General features: G+C 46.3%; 1 protein-coding gene across 5 annotated transcripts; it reads right to left on the bottom strand.

Annotated features, from left to right (window-relative positions):
• Window positions 1-387: 387 nt before the first annotated feature.
• PEX5 (peroxisomal biogenesis factor 5) lies at window positions 388-17,746 on the bottom strand. 5 transcript variants are annotated; one of them, XM_027093099.1, is made up of 16 exons: window positions 17,618-17,746; window positions 16,862-17,024; window positions 16,510-16,545; window positions 16,113-16,245; window positions 15,762-15,893; window positions 9,948-10,053; window positions 9,345-9,435; window positions 8,833-8,943; window positions 8,479-8,571; window positions 7,994-8,113; window positions 3,846-3,989; window positions 3,575-3,645; window positions 2,966-3,178; window positions 2,553-2,718; window positions 2,027-2,184; window positions 388-1,832 (listed from the first exon to the last, which is right to left on the bottom strand). In XM_027093099.1, exons 2-16 carry the CDS (start codon window positions 17,006-17,008, stop codon window positions 1,631-1,633), a joined length of 1,923 nt encoding a protein of 640 aa, XP_026948900.1. In that variant the 5' UTR covers window positions 17,009-17,024; window positions 17,618-17,746; the 3' UTR covers window positions 388-1,630. The 5 variants fall into 5 exon arrangements, with proteins under 5 accessions (XP_026948900.1, XP_026948901.1, XP_026948902.1 ...); XM_027093100.1 differs by having other exon boundaries at window positions 16,113-16,224; XM_027093101.1 differs by lacking the exon at window positions 8,479-8,571.
• Window positions 17,747-20,607: the final 2,861 nt, after the last annotated feature.

The raw sequence follows: 20,607 nt of genomic DNA, 5'->3' as shown, positions 1-20,607 counted from the left end.
AGCCAGCACTGAAATGCTGGCATCTCAATGCCCTAAGCATTGAAGAAACTACAAAAGTCCTCCCATGTAATAATTCGTAATAAAAAATAGCAAACAATTACATCACACCCCATAGTTTCCTGTATAGAAGTAACACAAATGTAAACAAATGCATGATTGTCTAACACCCGTCTCCTGCTAAACCATCAGTCCCATGAACACGGGGACCTCGACCACCTTATTCATGTACCTCGCATATAGTAGGTGCTGAGTAATTACTTGGGAGACAGATAGGTGATCAATGTACCAATGAGAATTTGAAAGATAAATCGAGAAAAACCGTTGAACACCAACCTCCAAACAGCAATTCCCCTCCCATCATCCCAACTGCACACCCAGTAGCAGGACTCAAAGCCATGTCTGTTCCATTTATTCCTCATACAAATATTTTACAGTTTTATTTTTTAAATCATTTACACATATTCATACAAAGAAAAATAAATTTTAGGATGGAAACTTGGGACCACGGTAGTTTTAAAAAAAATCTGACCATTAGCTACCTAAGACAAGGCAAGAGGCTTCCCGGCCGCTTCAGCCGTTTCTGGGCTCGGTGCATCTCCCCGGCAGAACCCAAGCTGCTCACTCACTTCCTCTCAGCCTTCACCTTGTGGAGGTGATATGGGGGAAGGGGATTTTCCGACCCTCCCCACTACAAACATTTCAAGGACAGCAAAGGCTCAAGGTAACACTGAACCCTCTCTCTGCCAGGAATTTGGCAAGCCTGCAATTTCTGAACCAACTTTCCAGAAGAGCTAGCTCAATTCCTACTCGCAGGTCTTTCTAAGAGGAGGGGGATGGCTGCACTCAGGACATTCCTCGTCCCACCTGCTCTGTCCTCCCTCCACAGGCCCCCAAGCCAGAGCCCTTGACCTGAGCCCACGTGGTCCCTTCGAGGCTCATTCCACAATGAGGCTTCCTCTCCCCACACCCAAACACTCTGTAGCAACTTAACCCCGGCAGCCCCTGAGGACCCCTATGGTAATGACGCCCATTACTGCGCGCAGCATTATCCAGGGACCCTGAGCTATAGCCAGGAGAGGTCCAAGAATGACAGAACTATGAGCACCCCTAAAACCTCAGCTCTGCTGAGCCAAATCAACATTTAAATCACACAGGCCAACTCCTAACACGTCCCACCCTACAGTCATCACAGAGGCGCTTGACAGAACCTGCCACACACACTGCGCGAGGAGGCTGGACTATCATCAAGTCCCAGTAAAAGGAGAAAGGAGGGGGAGGGCAGACGCTACAAATGTGGTAGACCCAATCAGAAATGGCAGCAGATGACAACCTGTATCCTTGGGTCCTTCCCAAAAAGCAGCACCAAGAAAGGGCGTGATGAGCAGAGAGATCTGGAGCTGCACGGACAGCCCTTGAATTACTAAGGGACTCCGACAACACAGCTCATCTTCCTACAATTATGCAGGAACTAGAACCAGACTACCCACCCCTACACTGAGGCAGCTCCTGAGAGGCAGTACCGCTTGTGGCCATCAGCCCACCCCCTTGGTAGGCCCGTTTGGGGAGAGGGGATCACATCCAGAGCAGGCACCCCTCCAGGCAAACACTCGCAGGGCAGCCCATCCCACTGTCATTGGGGCAGGCCGAACATCGCTAGGAGGGTGGACAGATCCCGGGCGTCAGCCGCCCCATAGGCGTTGCTCTGGCCTAACATAGACAAGGCTAAACGCAGGGTGCTCCAGATGTTCTCCGACATGGCACCCCCTTCGCCCCGAGGGCCCCGGCTTTTCCTCTGCATGTTCAGGGCCTCCAAAAAGTGTTCCACCGCCTCACTGCAAGGGAGAAGAATGAGAGCTGGTGAGCAGAACACCAGTGGAAGGAGGTAGGTCAGCTGGCATGGGGAGAAAGCAAGCTGGAGCTCGAGGTCAAATAACAGGATCAGAGAATGAGGAGCCAGGGCCAAAGGCAGGGAGTTCATTCATTCATTCATTCATTCATTCATTCATTCCTCAGTAGATACTCTCACCGGTGGGCCCCAAGGTTGATGCAGCTGATGCCCAGGTTGTAGCGGGACCGTATATAGCCAGGCTGGAGCTCGAGGGCCCGACGGTATGCAGCTACTGCTTCTTCACTCTGGTTTCCATTGGCCAGGGTGGCCCCTAGCTTATTCCACAGCAAATAGTCCTAAGATAGGGATGGACAAGGGTTACAAACAGGGGCCAGGCTCAGATCAAATTCTGCCCGATCTCCCCCTGGCTCCCCACTCTGTTTCTCTAACGCATGTTACGATTCCACTCCTGTCTCCACAGGTCACTGTGTGGCCACGACGTTGTGGCCACGACGTTGTGACCACGACGTAACCACTCACCCACCGCAGACTCCCCTAAGTCCAGACGACCCTAGATTCCCGCTCTTCTTTTCCCAATTCTCCCAAGGCAACCAGTACATGGAACACTGGAATGAAATATCCCATGACTCCGAAGGTCCCAACAAACGATTCCTCCATAAGGTATAGAGTCCTGTCCTATCTCCCTTCCTCCCCTGAGGCTCACATTGGGACGAACGCTGAGGGCGGCTGTGAAACAGTCCACCGCCTTGTCGTACTCCCCACTCAGGTTGAAGAGGACTCCCAAGCCACACTGCACATCAGGGTCAATGGATGTCGGGTCCAGGCGCACAGCTGCCAGGAAGAGCTCTTTCACTTCGAGAAACAGGGAGCTGGACACGGAAGAAAAAAAAAATGCAAAAAAGCAGGTGGATGGATACGTCTATATTCCTACCCCTCCCAAATAATCCTTTCACTAACCAATCGTACCCCCAAGATGCGTCTATCTATCCTCCTTCCAATCCTGAGTCTTCTGTCCCACTCTTAGACCCTGAGCCTCAATCTATCCAAAATTCCACAAGCCAGGTCCTCCTTCTACTCGGGCTGCCACTCGTCATCCCAGGAGGTCCCCACACTCACTCGGACAACAGAGAGCCCAGGATGCGCTTGCTGGGGCCCAGTCCTGCCCCGCTGGCCCCTTCTTCCCCGGCTGCCACCAGGTGGGCATAGGCTGGTGTGTAGCGCAGCCAGTCTCGCAGGGTCTCGCAGGCCTGCCGCTGCAGGGACTCGTTGGTGAAGCTTACAGCCAGCGCCATCAGTGCCGTCCGGTTGTCTGGCTTTAGCTCTAGGCACCTGTTTGGACAGACATGGACAGAGCTGGGCTCTGAGGCTGACACTGCACCTATCAGCACCCTGGGAGCCGAGCCAAGCTTCAGAACGTAGAGGTACCTGCCAACTCCCTCAGTTAAGGTACAGAGGAATCCTCTACGGGTGGGTTATTAATAAAGTTACAGTCCTGAGAAACGGAACATTTCAGCAGCCAAGGAACCAGCCAGGGTCCCACAAATAAAACCAAAAGCCGAGGAACAAATGGAGCCAGTTATCTCCAGACTCACCCCAAACCTTAGAGTTTCATCATGAGAAAACACTCGTGTTTGTAGCCAGAAAGAAGAGTAGACTCTGTCATTCTAAAGGTTATTTGTAGAGCCCTGGGACCACCCTGCCCCCCCACCCTTTCAGTGTACTCACCTCCGCAGCGCGCTGATGGCTAAGAGTTCTTGCTCATTCTCCGCCTGGGTGGTCCCCAGGTACTGCCAGGCCTAGAGGGAAGTTGCCAGATTTCATCACCCCGGTATTCACCTTCCCACCACTGCCTCCTCTGCTCGCCCCACCCACCACCTCACTCTCAGAACCCGACCAGGCTGTCGCCCGGGCCCTAATATCGGCACCACCCTCCGGGGCCTCCCTCAAAACTGGAGGGAGCGTCTCTCATCTGAAGTCAGAAGAACGAGCTGCTCACTTCCATGTGCTTGGGGTCCTGCTGCACAGCCGCCTCGAAGAGCAGGACAGCGTTCGGCAGGTCACCCTCCTCAAGTCGCCGCAGCCCCTCCTCAAAAGGCTGGGGGTGGTCACGCAGGGGGTTCTCCTCCTCAAAGTGGTACCCCTACGAGGAAGGGAAGCCAAGTGAGACCCCATCCCGGAGGGGGCCATCACAGAGCAGCAGGAATGGGAGCTGACAACCAAGACTGACGTGGAAAAGAAGCTGAAGGCCTCCAAAAAGGTATCCGGATAAATGCTGGCAAGTTCTCCATGTCATAAAGGAGATCACCTACGACCACAGTGAAGAAATTCCGGGTCATGCCCACAGCAACTGGAAAGCCAGGCAAACTCTGATCCTAAAATGAGCTGGGATTAAGCTCATTTTAGGAAGTTTTTATCAGCCGGTGTTTCCACATCCTTGATCTCTCATTACTGGACAGAGCATATTTCTTAACAGGATCTGCTTACAGTAATGAGATAAGTTCTCTTTAGCTATTCAAGGGGCATTTCTTGTTATCCTGCAATAGTGTGATAATCTATAAAGGAAATGCAATTTGGAGTCAGAGGCCCTGCTATTCATATGCAACTCTTACCCAGCTCACGGAGTCCTGTGCACACTGACTGGACAGCATGTGTTCAAGCACTTTGAAAATTTTAATTTATTCCCCAATTTCATTCTTAAAAGTTATTAATATTAATCTGTATCTGATAGTAAATTAAAGCTGGATTCCAAAATCCTGAGGGCAGAAAACGCTTCAGAAAGACCAGTCCTCTTCTAGCTGAGGCTTTCTCATTTGAGGGAAGTTATGATGCTCTGTGCAGAGCTCTGTCCCCAGGGCTTCCACGTAGGCAGAGAGGTGTTAAGATAAAATGGGTCCCTAGTAAGCGTGTGACTTGGGACAAGGGAATAAAATGCTCCTTTTTGGAGAGTAGTGGTTACCATTACAAAACAATACCCCAGAATGAACACAAGATGCAAAATACAGGGCAGGGCCCTTTCTAAACGCAGTTAAGGACAAATCAGAATGAAACTGTACGAAACAAAGACATGAGTGAGGCCCTTCTTCACTACCATTGTGAAACTGCTCAAGAACCAGAAACGCTCAAATCTTGCCAGCCAAGTTCTAAACCATTATAAGTATCTGCAAATTATTTGTAACAAATAAAAATTAAATAATTACAATGGGGATTTAAGAAGTGAGACATACAGGAGATGGATTTGGGATAAACGTATAAAAAGTATATTCATGTCGAGAATAGGTAATGTTCCTGGGACACCTCCGTGCAACAGGAAAACTCAGAAGATAGGAAAGGACCCTAGAACAAGGATCAGCAAGGGGCAGAGGATAAATATTTTGTCACAACTACTCATCTCCACCAGAGCAGTGAGAAACTAGCCACAGATGATATGTAAACAAGCATGGCTGTGTTCCAATAAAACTCTATTTATGGACACTGAAGTTTGAATTTTATCAATATATAATTTTCACGTTTCACAAATCATTACTTTTCATTTTTTAAAAACCATTTAAAAATGTTAAAACCATTCTCAGCTCACGGGCCATAAAAAAAAAGAAAAAGGTGGAAGGATAGATTTCCCATGGGCCACAGTTTGCCAGCCCCACCTACACTGTTAAGAGTTCCACAAGATAAAGCCTTCTGCATTCACCCTCCCATGTTTTAAGCCACCCCATAGGAAACAGATCATTGTCACCGATAACACAATTTCCTAATGAAAGTAATTCCTGCCTCTCAGAGTTACTGAGAACATCAAATGAGAATATCTGCCACAGCCTTACCAAAAAGTTTAAAATACTATGTGTGAATAGGTATTATCCTCAGCAGACAGTGCAACAAATCAATCCCATCACGTTGCAACCACAGGGTTCTCTAAGTATGCTCTTGTCTGTGTTATCTATCCTCCTTGAGATTTTATCAATTGCTGATCAGAGAGGAATTTTTCAAAAGTAGAATATTTGTATAGATGAAAAAAAAAAAAGAGTCCTCTGGAGGAACGTTTAACAACCCACAGGATGCAGGATAAGCTTGGGACCACTGTTGCATCTTAAAAAGTCTAATCCAAGCCATTCATCAGATCTGACCCATCGTCTGGTCTGCTCAAAATTTCATAGGATAATACTGCAAAAATAGGATCACTACTAAGTAGAGTGTGTCCCATCACAGAAATTTCTCCTTCACGCTAACAGTATACAGTATCATATCTGCTCCAGCTGTAGGTGTAGCCTTGAAAATTTAAGGATCATGAATAAAAAATACGACATTCAGATACCCATGAATTTACCTGATAGAGTTAGATCAACATTTGAAAAATAAAAAACAAGTACTATTGACATATAATTTATTAACAGTTTAACAAAAGGCAGACAAAATCTGGGACCTTAATGCAAATGTTTCTAATCCTAATTCTGCAATATCCCAAGGTATCAATGATACCAAAATAGGGTTCAAAGATCTAAAAACATAATTATGTTTTTAGGTTTTGAATTAAAGAATTTATTCCAACTATCATGTCATTAATACAGAAGTAAAAAATGCTAAGAGGAGGTGCTGCTCATATGAAGTTAGAGCTATGTCTATACTTATCAAAAACCAGGAAAAAATTTTTTTTAATTATTTTAATTTATTTTTTGGCTGTGTTGCATCTTCATTGCTGTGCACGGGCTTTCTCTATTTGTAGCGAGCGGGGCTACTCTTCATTGCAGCGCACGGGCTTCTCATTGAGGTGGCTTCTCTTCTCGCGGAGCACGGGCTCCAGGTGCATGGGCCTCAGTAGTTGTGGCACATAGGTCAGTAGTTATGGCTCACAGGCTCTAGAGTGCAGGCTCAGTAGTTGTGGTGCACAGGCATAGTTGCTCCATGGCATGTGGGATCTTCCCGGACCAGGGATTGAACCCGTGTCCCCTGCATTGGCAGGTGGAGTCTTAACCACTGTGCCACCAGGGAAGTCCCAGGAAATTTTTATCTAAACTTTATACCTTGCCATCTGTAAGTCGACAGGGCCTGTGCAACTTATCAAGTGTCTATTATAAATTAATAAAAGTATTATCTCCAGGTATTTCCTTCAGTTCTTCCTCATCACAAGTCTATAGAAGAAACTCTTACTATGGAAAAACCAGAGGATGGGGTCCCAAAAGGTAAGCTCCCTTTTCTATTATATCACAGAACAACTCTCAGAAAGTCAGGCTGGGATAATAAACAAAATCATCTTTTTCCAAGTACTAAGATTTTCATTGGCTTTTAAATCCTAGCCTTTTCTAAGTTATCTTGAACTCTGTTCTTCTCTATCTTCGCAAGATCTACCTCCAGAATCCTGGTCCTCTAGTTCTAGCCCCAACCAGGTCTGAGCTGAGAAAAAGACACCACTGATCACCTCCCCAGTTCCTGTTTTGCCTTTTTCAAAACCAAGCAATCTCTCCCTCCCCAGTCATGCTTCAACTCACAGCTCAATTATTACCCACATGTCCGAATGCCCCACAACCCGCAAGCAGATTTTTTTCACAGTGATACCCCGATATAACATATGCTTCTAAGGCAACAGTATATACTACATGCAAAATTCAATCATTCTTCACCACCGACTTCTGGGAAATTTTCTTAGCATTTGAATTATTTAATACAATTCTTTGAAAATACCCTAAACTGGGGGCAAGTGGTTAGTACCTACAGGAAGAGATCAGAATTTAAAATAAACTTGTGAGTTAAAAAAGTAAATAGATACTAAGGTGGAGGGCAGAGAGATGGCCTACCACCTACCACTCTCTACCAAAGGAGCTATCAATCTTCTTAAAATGTTTTCAACCAACTCCAAAGCAAGGCTCCTTCCTCTGTGCTCTTACTGCATCATGTGCAAACCTCTACTCTAGGTATTTTGTCGCTTACTGTTGTCATTTGACAAGGGTGGTCTATTATCATTAACTTCTATATCCCAAGAATAAAGCATACTCTCAATAACTGGAGGAGCGCAGGGGCAAGGGAATAATTCAGGCTGCCTTTCACGGAAAGGGGCTCAAGAAAATAATTACTTAAGAGTGGGTACCCTTCAGATTCAGGATTAAAGGAGAGACAATAAAACAAGGAAATCCTGCAGTCTGAAAAACTAGTTCTTACCTTATCGTAGGAAGCAGCCGTGAGGTCGTCATAGTCAGAAAGCCAGGGGTGGGCCTCAGCATCCCGTTTGGCCATCTCCTCCAACTCTGCCTGCAACTTGTCCCAGAAATCGACCTCAGACTGTAAGGAAGGCAAGGCAGAGAGAAACAGAAGATTCATCATGAGCACCCCGCCCCACCCTTAGTTCCACCAAGATGGAGTCCCTATGGCAGTAGTTGTTTAACGTCAATGTGTTTAAGATCACCTGAAGAGCTTCTTTTCATGCAGGTTCCTAGATCCTACCCCCAGATTCTGACTCAGTAGTCTGTGATGCCCAGGAATTTGCATTTCTGACAGGCAACCACCCCATCCCAAGCAATTCTGACAAAGAGGCTCCAAGAACACTATGAAATACAATGTTCACCCGTCTCTGATGTTAAGACACCCGCTCTCTCCAAAGAAGTGTTTTCTCTTGGACTGGTTACACCTGTACTAGCTGCTCTCACCTCTATAGCTGACTTGGCTCGTTCAAACTCCATATCAAGAGCAGATGTGTTTACTGGTCTTGTGAACTGGTCAACCCAGGCCTCTGAAGTACCCTGTGACAAAGAAGGATGGTCATACCACCAACAACAACTTTCCACCCACTAAATGTCAACTAAATACCCATTAGACACCACCAACCTGGGCACTTCTGAGAAGAACGTTCTCAGAATCTCTTTCCCACCCACTCAGGACCTGGATGCTACCAAACAAGCTGGCAATAAGATCCCTTCCCCATCTGGACCACTGAACCCTGAACCCACGGCCGGGGGCACCAGCCGGCTCTGAGGTAGGACTGGGAGGTGACAGTGTCCTACCTGCTGCTGAATAAACTCTGCTGCCCACTGCTCTGCCTGAGCTCGGCCCGACCCTGCGCCGGACTCCAGGGACACCTGCCCCTCGCCAATCTGCCGCACGAATTTCAGGAACTGGGGCACAGAGACACACACAGGCCACTTGGGAGAGGACTTCCGGGTGTGCCCTCTCAACCACGCCCAGAGAAGCCTGCACTTACCCCTCCCCCTGACCATCTCTAGCTACAGACAAGATAGGCTAAAGACGCTGGAAAAAGCAGAGAGCAAAAAGAAAGGGATTTCTGGCTCGAGAGATCTGAGAAGGCACAGAAAAGACAAAGGGTTAGTAGGCAAGGAAATGAGGGCAAGAATACTGGAAGAAGAGGCAGGGTCCTAAGTCTCTGTTCTCCAGACAGGAAGGAGTGGACCTCGGATCTCATCTCTTTCGCCTTAAACTAAACTGGGGTCAGAGAAGCAGGACTCCTGAGTTCTCAGACCAGCTCTGCTGGGCAAAGTAGCAGCGGGACGTGGCTCACCTCAGAGTTAGCCAGCTTTGGGTCATCCACCTTGGCCACAAAGTCGCTGGCCGTGTGCTGCAGGTCCTCCTCAGGCTGGTATTCATCATACCTGGGACAGGTGAGGACTCGCTCATTTTACACGTTAGTCTGCCACATCCTTCCCCACTCCCAGCCCGTGGCAGTTACAGTTCTCATCGGGGAACAGAGAGGGTGACACTACTCCTCTCTCTGGTTGAGGACCTACTAATTTCAATTTACATTAAAGAAGGACATTTGGGCAGGAGTGGCAAAGCACTAGCTACATGCGTTCACCTCTCTCTTTCCCAAACGCGTCTTTCCAGAGAGAAGGAATAGACAGTGGCAGGCTCCAAATTAAAGGGGGAACAGGGTGCATTAAGATAAAGTTACAAACTTTTGGTAGGACAGTTAGGATTCTCGACTCGATTATATTTGAGACATAAATGAATCAGGGTAATAATACAAGTGGAAACCTTAGAGCAGAAAATGAAGGGATTGCAACTTGGTTTAAGAATGTGGATAGAGGAGCTTGGTGGAGGGGAGCAGGAAAACTGTCCCACTCTTTCCACAGGGAGCCGTCCCGAGCGAAGTGGCTGGACTCACCAGCGAGCAGTGGCAGCCGTCCCCTCTGGTTCTCCCAGCCACAGCTTCTCCTCTGACTGCTCCAGGTATTCCTCAGCCCAGCGGGCTGGGGACACAGACAAAGGGTCTGCAAGGAGCAGACAGGTGGGGAAATCAGTGAGGGATCAGGAAAGGGAGAATATGAACTTAACCAAGTCAAAGCAGAATCCCTCAGAGACCACTGGTCAAAAGAAAATACTACTAAACTTTCAACATCCAACCTGCTCCCAAGGGGCCTAGGGCAGGTGTTTACTGAACTGGGGACAGGAGGCCAAATAAGGAGGCTCAGGAGAGAAGTAGGGACCAAACCCTTTTGTTTGAAGTGCAAGAGCCCTCACTAAGAAATAGTGGGCACTGGGCCTCCACCTTCCTCAAAGGTACTGCAGGGACCCGGCAGGGAACCAGGGGAGAACACAGGAGCTCCCCATTCTTTAACCAAACCTTGGTCTGTCCTCCATTTACAGAGTTCACACCCTCCCAACAAAAGGAGCCTCATAATTGGGAGACTGGGATCCACATATATACACTATTGATACTATGTGTAAAATAGATAACTAATGAGAACCTACTGTATTGCACAGGGAACTCTACTCAATGCTCTGTGGTGACCTAAATGGGAAGGAAATCCAAAAAAGAGGGGGTATATGTATATGTACTGCTGATTCACTTTGCAGTACAGTAGAAACTAACACAATATTGTAAAGCAACTATACTCCAATAAAAATTAAAAAAAAAAAAAAGGAACCTCATATTTCATCCTAATATACCTACCAAGAGAATCTGAGAAGCAGAATGCTGGGCTAGAACTAAAGATACATGAGTCCACTCTTCCCACTGGATTTTTTTTCATTATTCGAGGTGTAACATACGAACATGAAGGTACGTAAACTGGACCAAACTTAGGTGAGCTGCTTCATTAATTTCTACCCGTGAGCACACTCAAGCCACCACCACCCGGATCACGACATGGACCGTCTACAGTTCCCTCACAGGCTCCCGCAGGCCCGCAACCCCCGGATAAACATTATTCTGAATTCTGTCACTTTTGACTGCTTTTGAGGGCTATGTTTTTAAGTCTAAGTCCAGAAATTATCTTAGCAGCTCTCATGAAAAAGGGCACTGCTGCAACATCAGAATAAACATATCAAATGAGGGTGCTGAACTTTTCTCAACCTCCAGGACTTTGCTCTTTACTATTCTAGGGCCAGGAAAACAAAAAAGTAATGACACAGATTAGTTAAAGGATTTAAAGGGACCCTAAAGAGTGAGTGCACGCAGAGAAGGATGGGTCGGCGTGTTCTTCCCTTCTGCTCTGCACCCATATCCTCAAAAATGGTCATCCTGTCTCTGTCCCTAATTTGAAGATCTGTTACCGCTTTGAACACCAAGAAGGCAGGTTTACCTCCTCGAGATTCATATGCAACAGAACTTTCTATTCCATTTAACTGAGACTCTGCCTGAATAATTTCAACAAACTCATCTCAACATCTGAGAAAATAATGTCAAAATCTGAAAAAGAAAGAAAAAAAAAGATCAAGACTCACAGATTTCACCTGATCATAAATAATAAGTGATTTATTACTAATAAAATAAAAGATACGGTTGACAATATTTTTGATCACAGACTTGGTCTCTTAATTTCGAGAACTCCTAACATTTATATCAAGATTTCCCTCACTAGCTTTTACAAGCAACATTTCTCTTTCCTTTGCCCCAGCTAGACTGTTAGCTCAAGTCTGGAGACCTAATAAGGAAATGCTTAATACTCCGTCCCATTCTGCTGAAAAATACCCAGCCCCCCTCCTCACTCTCCAGTCACTCCCTCTCAGCTAGAGTGTTTCACAAAAGCGTATTCTGGCCAAAGGTACTCCACACATTGCAGAGAACACCATTTCTGTGAAATGCTCCTCTAAAGGACAAGCAGCAACAGAAAAAGTACAAAGCACCTGGACTTTAAAACAGACAAGAGGTCGTTTAGAAAAAAGAATCCCAGAGATGAGTCATCCTCATACAGCTGTAATTTGGTATTTAGCCATATTGGCCACAAGACTCAGGATTTTCTGGCATTGGGAACCTGCTCCAACAAAGAAGTCAAAATAAAATAACCAAAAGAATACTACCTGGCCTTCAAAGTACTTTTTGAGAAATTCTTACAGAAAATCAGATTCATCTGGATCCCTGTGAGATGGAAGCAACTAAGTCCTGCTGAGTGGGAGGGACTGTCCTAGGGCACAGAGATCAGAGAGTGACAACCAACAACCTAGACACCAAACCTCTGATTCACAGTGTTCACCTGGCCCAGGTTCTCACTGTGTGCTCACTTCATCTGGGCACATCTACCCCGAGCTCAACAGTCAAAAACTCAGAACTTCCCACCTTTACCCATGAAAGTTTCCACATCCACTAAGTAACACAGTGATCAAGAATGCAGGTTCTAGGGTCAGGCTACCTGCACTCACATCCCAACTCCACCACTTATTCACTGTGAGTCTCTAGACAAGTTATCAACCCTCTAAGTTTCCAATTCCTTATCTATGAAGTAGATATAATAGCTACCTCACAGGGATTCTTGTGAAGACCAGATGAGATAATGCCTATGCAAAGCACAGAGTAACAAATATTAGCTATTATTATCATTACTGTCTGCTCAAGGAAAATCCATACAAAAGTGGAAAACATCACAATGAGATTATTATTCCTTTTATTCCATAGCCTCTTCCTCTGCCATCCAGGGGAGAGCTACTGCCAATCATCATCTGCTACTGCTGGCCATTGCCCTTCCTATCAAAGTACAGGCTTATCTCTCATAATTGTCATATGAACCCCACACACCATTTTAGCTGAGGCTGTCTAAACTCAAAACCCCTTAAAGATGCGTTTCTTCCTAGAGCTGAGCAATCACAAGATGGACACTTATTTGGCGCAGAAGACTGGGGTGAGAGGGAGAAGCGGAATTCCACCAAGAAATATTTCAGACTAAAAAATGAGCTTTATGTGGTAATGGAATAATTCTATATCTTGATTGCAGTAATGGTTATGCAAATCTACATATGTGATAAAACTATAAACATACAAATAAAGGCATGTAAAACTGGTGAAATCTAATAAGATCTGTGGATTGTACCAGTGGCAATTTTCTGTTGATACTGTACATAACTAACAAATGCAAAATGTCACCACCGGCGAAAACAGAGGGAAAGACACACAGAACCTTTCTGTACATTTTTTTGCAACTTCCAGTGAAACGGTATTTCCAAATACAACATTCAAACAAGAAAAAAACTAAGCTTCAAGGTTCCTTTTAAACTAGATTCTAGAATCCTAACAATGGGGAGTTAAAAATAATAAAGATTTAAAGAATATAACCTTCTCTCAACTTGCAGTCTACTTATCCACAAAGAAATAGGTAACCTATATCACTACTGTAATAACATCAGCCACAAATGTTATGAGGCTAGTATCCACGGGTTCCACATCCACAGATTCAACCAACTGTGGATGGAAAATATTCAGAGGGAGAGGGGCAGGGAAATTCTAGAAAGTTCCAAAAAGCAAAACTTTGAATTTGCCCCATGCTGGCGACTATTTACAAAGCATTTACATTGTATTAGATATTATAATAATCTAGAGATTTAAAGCATACGGGAGGGTAGGTTATATGCAAATATTATGCAATTTTATATAATTTTATATAAAGGACTTAAGCAATTTTATATATAAAATAGCAATTTTATATATAAAATTGCAATTTTATATAAAGGACTTGAGCATCCGGGATTTTGGTAACCACAGGGGTCCTGGAACCAATCCCCTGCAGATACCAAGGGATAACTGTACTAGAAAATCAATCCCCGTTAGCTCTTTCTCCCAGATCTCAATTCTCTCATTCAGTAAATTCTGAAGGGCCGCTACATACAAAGCAATATACTACTGCAATAGGACATTTATATGAAGGCAGATCCCACATAGCTCAATATCCCTTTCCAGCTTTCCATATCCCTGCCTCTGTGAAGCAGGCACAGTTCCACAAAAACGTACAGAACAGAGGAAGAGAGAGATCTCCCAAAGACTATTTAACAGGTAAGACAGGTCCAACGTGTTTTTCTAAAGTAGTTTTTCATTTACAGGTTAAGGAAGATTTCAATGGCTCCAAGTATTCATCTAATTTTAACAAAAATCTCATCAATCTCAATGCTTATAGTAGTGATGATTTTTTCCTGAATTATCAAAAATGACTGATGCCCATACATTGTAACAGAAGTCTCCCTGCGATAAGAAACAGCACTTAAATCTAAGGTTTGTACAAAAAGCTGACTTTCAGTCTGGTGGCGGGTCTTTATTACAGCTCAGATTTTCCAATTGGGGCAATTCCACACAGAAGATTCTCCATGATAGTGTAATGATTCTAAGTATGGAGCCTGGAGTCAGACAGACATGAGTTTGCATGTAATCTCTGTTACTGAATGATTTCAGACAAAGTATTAACCCTTCCAAATCTCAGTTTCCTTGTCTATAAAATGGGGGAGGAATACCTACCTTGTGTTTCTGTGAAGCTCAACTGGCTCTGAGAATATAAAGTGCATAGAAACCAAGAACACCCATTGTTCTTCCTTAAACTCCAACTTAAAGGAGGGAAAGGGAGTCATGATAAAAGAGACCAACAGCTTTTATTAAAGATGAGTTTTAGTTGGTACGATTTGTGGGTTTTTCTCTTGTGTGTGGAGGAAGCCCTGTCTTTAGGAGAATAAAAATGATTGGGGGCAGGGGGTACCAATTAGGTCCCATCAATCATGTCATGAAAATTCAGGAACTACGATGATGTGAGCACCCTGAGAGGCCAGAATCTTTGCAACTTTCTCCCTTTATCTCTTTTGTGATTCTTGATTTCTTAAATTGGAAATAGGCTAACAGTGCTCTCTTTGAGAGCAATCAGGAAGAGCAAAGAGTAAGAGAATGCCCTTGCCCAGGCCTGTAATCAGAAAGGCCTGGGGGAGAAGAATCAGTCCCCCAGGATGCAGTGAGCACAGACAACTCAAAGAGGGAAAATTAGGCTGGGACCCTGAAGAGCTTAAGTTGCAGGCCTGGCAGTATAGCATAATAGGTAAGCCCACAGACTCTGGAATCATTCAAACCCAGAGTCAAATCCCATCTCCACCACTTACAAAGCTATGACTCCTTGGGCAAATTATTTAACCTCTCAGCCTCAGTTTTCCTATCTATATACTAGGAATAATAACTACCTCAAGGGTTCTCAGGGGGATTAAACGGACAATGCATTTAAAGCACTAAAACAAAGCCTAGAACATGATTAAGTAAACATTAGCTCTTGTTATTAATTATTATCATCAAGACCATATACTTCAGGCCTTTGAACTCCACAATTCCACTTTCCAAGGCTCTAACCCTGTTCAAGATGACTTAATGCCAGAATCCCAAGGGATGTGTTAAACATTTCTCTCTTCCTGGGCAACACTGCCATCCACCCAATCTGCGGATCCTCCCCACCAAACTACAGTACTGAAGTTCCAGATAACAAAGAAGAAAACCGAACTCCTCGTGTTCTCTCTCTCCTCAAAATCTCTTATCCAGTTCAAACTCACGCCTCTGTTTAATATAAGCTTCAATTCCCTGTTACCACCTAAGACAAATCAGGCTCAGTGCCCTATAGAAAAGAGGCAAGAGTCCAGAAAGGTCATAAGCAGTTGAAATCACTCTATATCCTAAAATGAATGAGGGTAACAGCGTAGAACTTCGCATCACAGGCACCACTGTAGATCTTCCCATAAGAAGCCTCACCCGTAACTTCAGAGATGAACTCTTGGGACCAGTCAGTCTCATTGTAATCCTGAGTTACATCCACAGCGTCTCCAGCTGCAAGGAACTCCTGGGCCCAGTTCTCCGACAGGGCCAAGTCGGCCACACCAGGGGCTTAAGAGGGAGACAGAGAGAGAACTAAGGAAAATACCTATCATTCTATCATGCCTAAGGAACCCTGAGTGCACATGAAGACACTCTGTTCCTTTTGTCTCCTTCTGCATCTCAGTTCCTCAATACCAGCAGCATCTAAATACGGAATCCCTTTGTTCCTACCTGCACAGAAAATGGTGACCCCCGCCCCCCCAACCCAGAACCAGACTCTGGACCCACCTCTCTGGGGTGCCTGGCGGAAGTTTGACTGTTCAATCTCCTGCATCTCTGCCAGGAGGTCATCCATCTTGAAGGTCTGAGGGGCACGGGATACAAGTGGTGCATTCTGGTCCTGGAGGAATTCGGTCACCAACTGTCCGAAGAGAGGTGGTGAAAGGAACCCAGCAAGAGACAGGGGCCCATTGGATGAGGGATACTAACATCAAACACAAGGAAAGGGAAACACAGAAACTATAGATTTGGAAACACTCGAAGAATACTTAAAAACAAGCAGGAGAGCTGAGGCAAATCTCATTTGGTCAGGGAAGTCCACAGACTGAAGTACGGATGAGCCCAGTTTAAAGGAAAAATACCATTGGCGAACGAAAAATGCGACAGAAAAGACTGGCATATTTACCTCATCTTCAGAGGCTACCCCCAAAGGCTTAGAGACCTAAGACAAAAGAAAGGGAGACAATATGGTACAGTGGTGAAGACCACAGCCACACAACTCAGTTAACCCTGGGTTAAAATTTCAGTTCTTCCATTCATAAGGCAAGCCACAAAACTTCTCAAAGCCTCAGTTTCCTCATCTATAAAATGGTTGTCTTCGTCTATATAAAGACATTCAATGTTTAATATAGTAAACACCCCTTGCGTGGCAACTATTATCATTTCCAACACAATAGAGACAGCAGTTATCCCAAAGTGTGCATCCGGACCCTCCATCCCAGGTCACAACTCGAGCTTTCCGCCTGAAGAACACTCACCGCCTCCGAGGCTGGGGCTCCTGGGGGCCAGGGGCCAGGCCTCAACCCCTCCTGCCGAAAGGCCTTGTCCTGGGTGAAGTGCCCGGCCAGCTTCATGAGCGGGTTGGCACCCCCGCATTCCGCCTCCACCAGCTCCCGCATCGCCATGGTGACCGCCGGCTCTCTGATGGGCAGAGGTTTGGAACTGAGGTCCCGGAGCCAAACCCTTCCCCAACCCACAACTCAGCCCGGACCTGGGGGAGGCGGTTTTTGGCCGCTGGCCACTCTCCACCCCTGCGCCTTCTGCTGCGGCCCCCACCTCTGCCAAGAGTCGGGGGGTCGCTGCCCTCCTGCCGCCCCCCTGGGCCTCTCCAGCGGCCTCCACGACTGCGGTGTCTGGCGGCGGGACAGGCGGCAGCCGCCCCCCACAAACGGGCCTGAACCCCAGGGGAGCGGGAGGACAATTCCGCAACTGAGCTGTACGGGAGCATTGGCCGGGCAAGGGAGAGGGGACACGCCGCGGGACCGTTAAGCCCAGTCCCCTACACCCGCAGTCACCAGGCGAGCACTGCTGGGGGCCATTCCCTCTCCGTAAATCACCTGAGCCCCTCCCCCTGCTCGGCCGGTCCCGGCCCACCCATTCCGCGCTCAGAGCACCCTGTCTCCCCCACCAGGGTCGCTGCTCAAGCTCCGCCCCCCGCGACCCGCGAGGACACCGCAAGGGCTGCTGGAAGACGAGGAAGGTGTCCTCGCGCCCCCTCGGGGCCCGGCACTCACCACCGCGCGCGAAGCCGCACGACCTGCCGGGGTACCTGGTGCGGGCTGGAGGGGGAGCGGAGAGAAGGGGTTGGGGAGCCAGGGGCGGGGCTCGGGCTTAAAGGGGCCGTGACCGCCGCGCGACGGTCGCGGTCCTACGGAAGCTGTTTGGAGGGGCGGGGCCTTAAGTCTGCGACGCAGCGTGATGGGAGGAGCCGTGGGTCTTAAAGGAGAAGTCTTGGAGCCTCGACTCTGCGAGCACTCGAAAGGATCGCGGACGCTACGACTTGTTTGATGGAAAGCTCAAAGAAGAATGGAGCTAGGAGGGGCTTCCTGACCTTTGGGGGAAAGCCGAGCACGCAGATCCTGGGCTCAGATCATTCTGCCTCTTCCCGGGGGCGTATTGTGACCCAAGGGGATTCCCTCCCTTTCTGGGCCTCGGTTTTAGAGAAAGGCCCTAATGCGGGAGTGGTGGGGGTCAAATCCGGGGCCTTCTCCAGCCTGCCCGCTTCCAAACTGCCCCTAGCAGGACAGCGTCACGGTCTCCATAGTGACAGAGGCCTGCCCCCAATCCCTCTGCCACATCTGCGTATTGAGGGAAATAGCACTGGATGACGACAAATTCCGGTTACTAAATTAGGGTCCAACGCATCCTGAGACCTCAAGCCGATAACCTACTGGGAAGGTGCACAGTGAGTCACTCCTCTCCCCTCCTTCCTCCCTCTCCGCTGGTCAAGGTCACTGTGGTGGCCTTATTCCCACTGCCTCAGACAGGGAATGCACAAATATGATGCAAGAAGTGATCTCTAATCACGAAATAAGCCTCAGGCCCCACCATCTGCCACAGAATTGGCTCTGGTGTCAAACCTCAAGGACACTGGGAAACAAACCCTGAAATCTCACCTGCCTCCAAGTCCAAGGGTGTCCCGATGTCATGAAGAAGGAAGGGCAGGAGGTGCTCAGGGCTGCTGGTAGATGGGCAAGGACAGGTCTGTGCCAAAAGGACAGAAGTACCGTCCCAGCCTAGGATACAGGAGAGGAGGCAGGTAGTCAGCAGGTGGCACCCTGGGCCAGGCTGGCTTCCTGGCAGATTTCACAGGTGGAGGCCCCAGGGGACCAGAGGGGCACGGCTGTGTAAGCTCCTCCCTGAAATGGTAGAGAAGCTGTTCTGACACCTCAGGGGAACAGAACAGCAGGGAAAACCTGAGACTGTGCAAAATTTCTCGTTTTCCTTACCTTTTCACCATGGATCCCAGCCCTTGCCTGTTTTCTGGTCTCAGGCTGACATTGTAAAGCAAATACCTAGTACCTAGTAAACTAAACCAAGCCAGTGAGGAAAGGATGCACTCTGGAAAGTGCATACTTTAAAAAAGAGGATCCCTGGAGAGAGCAGTGTTTACCTGAAAGCATATGATACAGCAGAATGTCAGAAAATCAAGGCAACCAGATCCCAGTACCATTCAAACCATAACACACATATAACCTTCAGCTCTGCTAGGCGTTTAGTAACTGATTAACAATAACTCACTATGTATGCCGCTTGTAGGAGAATCGTAACAATGATAATAACAGATGTTTATTGAATGCTTACTTAAATCCAGGCATTGTACTAAACATTTTATGTGCATTAACACTTTTAATCTTCATAATACCCCTGTGAAATAGGTATTGCTAATCCCAGTTCACAATTAAGACTTAGCCAAAAGTCACACAGCTAGGAAGTCAAAGTTCAATCCAGACATAACTCCAAATACCTATCCATTACAACACTGCCTCCCAGTCTTCCTTACAAGCCCTGGAGAGCTTTGGTCTCCTAGGCCATAGGTCTTCACAGAACCTGGCTCACAAGTCCAAGAGGGACTCTGGCACTGGGAAAGGACCACTAGATTTACTTGGGTATTTAATATTTATTGAAGTTCCAGATTTAAAACCTTAGAGTTTGTTACTCCAGATTCAACTTTAAAGTCTTATTCTATTCATAACAAATATTTTTATTAAATGGATATAATTATTTTTTACCTTTTCTGTAATTAATATTTTATTTTACTTATTCTTTAATTAATGTTTGATAAATTCAAGTTTAATAAGTTAAATTCCTCCAATTTTTAAACACTTATACTGTATTTACTATGTGCCAGGCATTGTTCTAAAGCATTTTTCAAATACTGATTTATTTAATTCTCACAGTAACTTAATAACAACTATTAGCATCCCCATTTTATAGATGGGGAAACTGACGCACAGAGAGATTAAGTGACTTGCCCAAGCTTATACTAGTAAGTTGCAAAGCTGTGACTTTAACCTACACCAGGGGCATCAAATTTTATCTGTAAATGGCCAAGCAGAAAATATTTTTGTCTTTGCAGGCATACGTCTCTGTCACAACTACTCAACTCTGCCGTTGTAGCATGAAAGCAGCCATGGGTGGTACGTAAAGGAATGACTATGTCTGTGATTCGATAAAAATTTTTATGGACACTGAAGTTTGAATTTTATATCTTTTTGTGTGTGTGTGTGTGTGGTACGCAGGCCTCTCACTGTTGTGGCCTCTCCTGTCGTGGAGCACAGGCTCCAGATGCGCAGGCTCAGCGGCCATGACTCATGGGCCCAGCCGCTCCGCGGCATGTGGGATCTTCCCGGACCGGGGCACGAACCCGTGTCCCCTGCATCGGCAGGCGGACTCTCAACCACTGCGCCACCAGGGAAGCCCTATATCTTTTTTTATGTTATAAAATATTTTACTTCTTTTGATTTTTTTCAACCATTTAAAAATGTCAAAACCATTCTCTGCTACGGACTGTACAAAAACAGGCAGCTGGACATAGTTTGATGATCCCTAACCTATACAACCTGCTCCCAGAGTTCCTGCTCTTAAGCATTATGCTAGACTTACCTTTTTGAAAAATAAAATTTAAAGATCTCCTTAAATATTTTAAACTACATGGCATTTAATATACATATTTTAAAACACTTTAAATGGCTGACAGGGCACACCACCCCATCAGGCAAAA

The sequence above is a fragment of the Aethalodelphis obliquidens genome, unplaced genomic scaffold (genome assembly GCF_003676395.1).
Source record: "Aethalodelphis obliquidens isolate GAN/ISIS:26980383/991018 unplaced genomic scaffold, ASM367639v1 scaffold83, whole genome shotgun sequence".
NCBI lineage: Eukaryota > Metazoa > Chordata > Mammalia > Artiodactyla > Delphinidae > Aethalodelphis > Aethalodelphis obliquidens.
This window is presented reverse-complemented; position numbering and strand designations above follow the sequence as displayed.

What these genes read in the sequence shown, in the direction of transcription:
- PEX5 (XM_027093099.1), bottom strand. Translation starts at nt 17,008, where the DNA reads ATGGCGATGCGGGAGCTGGTGGAGGCGGAATGCGGGGGTGCCAACCCG. An exon ending in ACGGCTGCCACTGCTCGCTG is followed by an intron (nt 9,436 to 9,947) that starts GTGAGTCCAGCC and finishes CACCTGTCCCAG; the next exon opens with GTATGATGAATACCAGCCTG. An exon ending in ATCAACCTTGGGGCCCACCG is followed by an intron (nt 1,833 to 2,026) that starts GTGAGAGTATCT and finishes TCTCCCTTGCAG; the next exon opens with TGAGGCGGTGGAACACTTTT.